This window comes from Perkinsus marinus (genome assembly GCF_000006405.1).
Source record: "Perkinsus marinus ATCC 50983 genomic scaffold scf_1104296927860, whole genome shotgun sequence".
NCBI classification, from domain to species: Eukaryota; Perkinsozoa; order Perkinsida; family Perkinsidae; genus Perkinsus; species Perkinsus marinus.
Window position 1 is genome coordinate 21092 of NW_003217027.1, and position 7061 is coordinate 28152.

General features: G+C 48.0%; 3 protein-coding genes across 3 annotated transcripts; 1 reads left to right on the forward strand and 2 right to left on the reverse strand.

Moving 5' to 3' along the window:
- Window positions 1-83: 83 nt before the first annotated feature.
- On the forward strand, window positions 84-470 carry Pmar_PMAR001560 (hypothetical protein; the record flags this gene model as incomplete). The annotated part of the gene is made up of 1 exon (XM_002788737.1): window positions 84-470. The coding sequence occupies one exon, from the start codon at window positions 84-86 to the stop codon at window positions 468-470; it is 387 nt and encodes a 128-aa protein (XP_002788783.1).
- A 2704-nt stretch (window positions 471-3174) lies between these two features.
- Window positions 3175-3867, reverse strand: Pmar_PMAR001561 (hypothetical protein; the record flags this gene model as incomplete). The annotated part of the gene is made up of 1 exon (XM_002788738.1): window positions 3175-3867. One exon carries the CDS (start codon window positions 3865-3867, stop codon window positions 3175-3177), a length of 693 nt encoding a protein of 230 aa, XP_002788784.1.
- Window positions 3868-4989: 1122 nt separating this feature from the next.
- Pmar_PMAR001562 (gag/pol/env polyprotein, putative) lies at window positions 4990-6646 on the reverse strand (the record flags this gene model as incomplete). The annotated part of the gene is made up of 3 exons (XM_002788739.1): window positions 4990-5252; window positions 5706-6017; window positions 6067-6646. The coding sequence occupies 3 exons, from the start codon at window positions 6644-6646 to the stop codon at window positions 4990-4992; spliced, it is 1155 nt and encodes a 384-aa protein (XP_002788785.1).
- Window positions 6647-7061: the final 415 nt, after the last annotated feature.

Sequence of the window (7061 nt, forward strand, 5' to 3'; positions counted from 1 at the left end):
TTACTCTTCTCGACTCGAGAATCTCGATTACGATGGTATCCGTATACTGTCCCATGAATCTAGTGAAAATTTTCAACGCCTCAATGCGCATTCTCGCCGGTCTCGTCATCGCTGTCGCCGTTAACGCCATCCTCAACTCTAAACCGTCTGGTAAGTATTGCGGTTCTCCGGTTATCCCCTCAAAGGGTGAAGGTTTCGTCAAGATCACTATAAAAAGCGATACCGCCTTCGACATTGCGGCCTCGTGGACTCCCACTGGTGGTTCGAAGAAGAGCGGCAGCGAAACCGACGTGCCCTATTCGTACGATGACTCGACAAAGGATGCGACCGTCACGGATACGAGCAAGCTGCAGGATCTGATCACCAAAATAGATGCTCCCCTGAAGGCCTCTGATCTCGCTCATCTACATTATGATGGCAAGGATCTGCATGTCGTTGCTCTCCTTAACTTCCCCCTGGAACCATGTTAGCCCAGGTCAGTGACTCAGTTCTCGCTGAGGTCTTTGGGAGTCTCATCATAAGACTCCGGCAGGCGTCAGTGCAAAGGCTGTGTCTCGAGCACTGCTCCTTGTAGAAGTCTTGTTGTTTTCACCAACTTCGATCTCTTTCTCGCTATGATTTTTCGCCGATGAGTTTCGCGGATGGGCTGTTAATGATATCACATTATCTGATCTACTGCAGCACAAGATTGATTATGGCGATGAAATCCCTAGCTCAGTCTACACGGTTCTTGACATGAAGCCTCGAGTCTTAATGTCAACATAGCGACTATTTCAAGTTCAGTCGTTAGTTTAGTTTGTTAGTTCTCAACACGATACCTGTTTGACTCTTTTATCTTTAGAACAAAGCAAGGAACAGCTCTTGTGCGCAGATCACACTGAGCAAAAAAAAGGCAAACTTAGTGGTCATTGGAGACACTTGGTGACACTGAAGATGATAGCTGGTTCGAGAATCCTGGGCGGGTTGCTCCCGGAGCACTGCTCCGTATCAACTCGGAACACAAGACTGTCTTGAGACGAAGAAGCATAAAACGAGGACGAAGGGAACACTCGAATCGGGTGACCCGATCAAGCAGTATGATAAACTGGTCGCTCGATAGTCGTGAACTTAGTGTACTCGTCTTGTATTCATGCACTATCAAAGCCAGTAATAAAAGGATATTGTTCATGACAAATAATTTTACGCATAAGATTACGAACTGAATAGTTGAATATACACCAACTACGAAGCTTGCGTCAACTACTGTCTCTTAATGCGCAGCATATATGAACAGAAGGCGATCAAGGGTATCGGCTACCCGAAGTATCATTCGACGCTCCTATCACGATTCCGAGAAGATCCGTCCACAGATCAAAGTTTACGTGTCACGTACTAAATGAATCGGAATAGTAGGTCGAAAGTATCGTGGAGGACTCAGCTTTTATTGTGCGTTACAAAATCAACGTAGATGGATCATTCTGACCAACGCCGCAGCAGGCGGATTCTCCCTCAGAATGTACTGCGAGTGAAAGCGAGCCAATGAATCCCGATGGATCCGTCATCGCCATGAAATATTTGTACGCAGACACAAAAAGAGCTCAGCACAAGACGGCAATGACGGTTAACGAACCCGACAATCCTGTGTCCTGACACAGTCATCTTCGTTGAGCGGACAGAGCTTGGCAAGTCTTAGATGCGAAGGTTATGAGTGGTCCTGTGACTGAGTTGAATGACTTATCAATGCAGACCGTGAGCCAAGGCAACCGTTGTGCTGTCACGGTCCGTGCCGGGAAGTCTTCCCGGGTAAGATTGTGCAGTCTAACAGGAATCCCGTGTTCATCTTGTTCTCCCGTGAATGCTTAATGAACATTGCTCGTGTTTCCTGTGATCAGGCCAGCTAGTTTGAATCCCAAGATGGGACACCTCGACTTGAATACATGCTGTGGACTGCAGGCCATAGTTCGTCATGGATTCTTGATAGGTTAAGGTGCTTGGAACAACAAAAAATCCCCAGCTTCCGTCCACGACCTTCCGTTGCAATTGGGAGAAGATCTCTTGTCGCGAATCGATCAGCCGGAGAGGAGTCAACCCCACCAGACGACCCTCTAGGGGGGACGGGCGGGTGAGAAACATCTCCCAGGCACCGAGCACCACAGCGCTGGATACCAACCCTCTGCGCTGAATACGACGGGTACGTGGCTTGCCCGGCAAACACACACATAGTTATTTCACGCAGCGAACTACCTTGGCTTTCCCCTCTACGCGATAAGTGTGACGCTTAACAATTGTGAACCCGACGAGGTCGACATTACGAAGTCGTTGATATTTTGGAGGTTGAGCTACTGCTGTACTTCTGAATTGGTAATTACTATTTGTATGAATACGCAGTACTGTACTTTTCATTGATGGCTCATCGATGATTGATGTTGCCTGTTGTGTTACTCGTCTCGAGTACGATGTCTATCTAGTGATAGTATCCGTTTGACAGTCCATGAATTTCAACGCCTCAATGCGCATTCTCGTCGGAGACCGACGGTCGGTCTCATCATCGCTATCGCTGTTAACGCCATCCTCAACTCTAAACCGTCTGGCAACTATTGCGGTTATCCTGTTATCACCCCAAGGGGTAAAGGGTTCATCCCGATCAACATAGCAGACAGTCACAAATTCAACATTTATGCCGAGTGGATTCCCTTTTTTGGTTGTAAGAGCGCTGGCATCGAGTATTACGTGCCCTACTCGTACGAAGACTCGACACAGAACATGACCGTCACGGATTTTAAAAAAGCTGCAGGATCTGATCACCAAAATAGATGCTCCCATGAGACCCTCTGATCTCGCTCATCTACATTATGATGGCAATGCTCTCACGGGTAGCATCTGGGGAAGATAAAGTGTCCAAATTTCTTCTGGTTCATGGTATATACCATTCGATTCGTCACACTAAGGAGAGTCGGAAAATGTGTGAAATAGAGTTTTTTACCCCATATATATACATTTTTATGTCATATATAGATTTCACGCGCAAAGTGAAGATCGCGCGCGCCATGGAGTACTACACGACATGTCAAGTCATCCGCCTGCGGTACATGTAGATGACTTGGGAGCCATTTTAGGTCTGATTCTTTAACAACACAACATACACCGAGTTCTAGAGTTGAAATTTCATTGGTAATGTGTTATATCTGCGAACCCTCAGTGGTGATGGGCTCGTAGCTCGACTCTGACGAGCTTTTCCACACCATCAGTTTCGCTGTCACTCTCTAGACTACAGATCTGCGAATCATCATCGCCAACCTCCCCCATCCTCTCGGCTTCATCCCACTTCAAGTTCCAGTTGTACGAGACCATGCAGTCCATGAGACGATCCGGAAAAATCTTGTTCTTAGGATCCACTTTGAACCTCAGATCCCAGACACGTTGGAGTCTTGCGTGTAGAGCCTCGCCGGATTGCTCCGAAGAGATACCAAGCCCAGCATCAGGCAGAGACTCGTAATATGAAAGGTACTGCTCTACATGATGGAGCACGATGTGGACTTTGAGAGTTGGAGCCAAACCGGTTGCATCCCATGCAGTACCAAACTCATTTATGGACTCTTTCCAACCAGGCAATCGACGATTCCCGAGGCATTTCTGTTGGAAGTGGTAGAAAGCCTTCAGCGCTTCCACAAAGGGTAGAGCCTTCTTAGCGAAAGGTATCTTATCCAAGGCCACAGCACGGAGCAATCGCGAACAGCTGTTACCCTCGAGAGCACCGTCGAAGTAGGCTGACCGTCTTACATTTTGCTCCTGAAGAGCTCTACAATGCCTCACGTAGATAGAGGTCTTGCTGCTACTCTCGGCAGAGGGCTTGGCATGGTTGTACAACTTGTTGACAATCCCAAGCATGATGTGCAGCGGCGAAAGGGAGAGCACTTCAAGGGGAGACTTTTCCCACCGGATCACAGGCTGCGCGACAACACTGTGAATTCCCTGTTTGAGGTCTTCCATATGCCGTTCCCAGCTCCTGTCGTCACCATGCTCGGTCGAGTGTCTCGAGCTAACACAGAATGGACAGGGGTACTTGGAGGAGGCCATTTGTATACCCACCAAAAGAGCAGTCACCTTGAGGTCACATGCTATCTGTCTAGGCATGCCGAGGTCGAATAACTTCTTGATAGGTTCACAGTCGAAGATCTGCTGCAGGTTGTGCCTCGTCTCGGCGGCCGAGACGAGTGAAGTTCCGAAGGTGTACTCGACGAAGTTGAAAGCTCTATGACGAACTCCAAGGTTCGAACGTCGAAATTGAAAGTTCTATTAACACGAATTTGAACTTCCTATCGACTTCGGACGGACTTGAATGTTCTATGACGAAGTTGAAAGTTCTAATTGCGAATATGATCTTCCCGTTTGGGATTCGTACCTCCAACTTCGCGCGTCCCGACGAAATTAATGGTTCCAAAGACGAACTAGATGATTAAAAGGTGTAGATCAAAATCCGTTGCCTATATCCACCTTTGGGATTGCGTTGCTAGAGTTACTAGCATCGACTAGCTAAGTTTTAGCTGCTAAGGTATCGATCGGCGACCCATCGAGAAGATCCGTCAACGAACTCAAGTCTACGTCACTTGTACCAAAATCGATATCTCACTGCTATAACTAGATAAGCCAACTCGACTCCAGCTCTTGTAGTATACCAGCTAACTTAGTGATACGGTAGTGGCCCTAGTCAGTTGTAGGGTATTTAGTTACTGTCGATCGATACCACAAATATAAGACGGAGGTAAGTCAAGACAGTTAAGCCGAAGGTCGATAGAACCGATCTTCTAACCGAACCGAACGAAGATAAATAAACAAAGAAGAAGAACTGAGATAACTCAGATAATGATAGAACTATAGCACAGTTATACTCGATCGATCAGACTCTTGATAACACGGGGTGAAGCCGCTGGATGAAGCCTTGCACGCAAACTCATCTTCATGAACGCAGACTCATATTCACGCACCCAGGCCCGGTCCAGCACACTCCCCCTAAAGCTTCTTACGAGGAGCTTTACTAACCTCCTCAATCTGCTCCAGAACTCTCTTCTTTCCCCGGGTCAACATACCCGGACCTGACTTCGACATCGCCTTCACAGTATCCCTCCAACGGCGTAGATCCTTCCTGTCTATCTTTACGGATCCCCAATCTCCCGTCTGCTTCGGCTCTGTCTGCACTGCCGTGGTGGACTGTTTAGGCTCCTCACCAACCTCATCAATCTTCTCCCGACGGCAGCTTCGCTTCAGCTGATTAACTGCCGCCGTAGTTACCGACCCATCTGCAAGCCTTACTAGCTCAATAGTCGAACCTCTCACCGCCTCCACTCGATATGGCCCTGTATACAAATCGGTTAATTTATCGACCCCGTAATTCCGGCGATAGACTATATCATTCACCGCTACCGGACTTCCACCTACAGGATCCCGCCGATCTGCTAGTCGTCGACGAACTTCAGCCTTCCGAGCCGACCACAATCGTCTCAACGACTCAACCGACTTACCGTATTGGGCTCGATAATAATCTGAGATCCCCTGAAGGCCCTCTGTGAGGTCATCAAATTCCAACCCAGAACCAAGCCACTGACATACCTCTTCTCGACCAAGACGATCATTGTAAAGAGTGCAGGCATCGGCCGTCGAGCGATGCACCGCCCATGGGGCTAGATCGCTACTATCATCATATGGGATAGCGTTGTGAACGAACGTACACAAAGCTAATCGCTGCCGCACTTGATTGATCGAATCCATAGCCTGACCTTCGCTAACCATAGCCCTTAAAGTCACCGTAAGCTCCTTGTGGCTTCGTTCATACCAACCTCGTCGCTCTTCATCATAGGCCTCCGTGACACAGTGAACAACACTCCTGCTGGCTAGATACTCTCTGAATCTCTTGGAGACAAAGTACTGGGCCTGGTCAGTCACGCATACGCGGAACACGCCGTTCTCGGCCATAATTTCACTGACACCAGTCACAATATCTCTGCCGAACAGCTCGTTAACACATCGTAACCAGGAAGTGGCTGATGTAATCAGAGCAAGTTAATACCCAGACCTTCTCTTCGTTATCACCGTTGGAACCCAACCGAATCGGACCCCAAACATCTAAGCCAGCTATACCCCACACCAGAGGTACGAAATCTCTAACACTCGGTAAACACTTGTTCAAGAGACGACCTTCCTTGGCTCGACAGCAAGCATCACAGCTCAGGACAAATGACCTCACTCTCTGGTGGATACCTTTCCACCAACAGAATTTACGGATCAATCTCACAGTCCTCCCTATCCCAGGGTGGAGGAAAGTGTGGTGGAACTTATGAACAACCTCTAACTGGAGATCACGACGGTTGGCTGGGATGTACACAATCCACTCAACTTCCTTCTCAGAGGCATCCCATCGTCTACATAGCAGCATACCCGTCTTCTCCTCCAGGCGATAGTGTGTAGAGTATTTTCCTTTCGAATTCGCTCGTAACTCAGAGCTAACCAACACACAGAAGTCGTCACTTAATTGAGCCTTCCCCACTCTATCCGCGAATACTTCAAACCAATCTCGCTCTACATCCTCCTTCTGGCCAACGAGACACTCACACTGCTTTTCCGATAACTCCTCTTGGCCTTCACCCTCACTCGTCTCTCCCTCGGAGGACATCTCATCGGGACCATCCGAAGTAGCTATGACTGATCTATCAAAGGAGACAATCGAGTCAGCTTCAACAACTTGAATTACTTGTTCCCACGAAGGGGAATCATCTCTCAATGGTGTGCCAAGCGGTCTCGTCAACCGATCAGAAACATTGTATTGAGAAGGGATATGACAAAATTGCAAATCAATATTAGGACTGCATTCAATAATATCAGAACATGTAGACTTAATTGCGAGTAATCTAGTAAGCTCTGGCTTAGGTAATCGTGAGCACATCTTCTGGCCGTGGCCAGACAAGACCGCTCTCAAACGGAATAATGTAATACTACTATCACCGAGGATGACAGACCTCGTGACTTTGGACCTCAATGCCATAACAATGCTATACAACTGCTCAACACCGAGGCGCATTGCTTCCAAT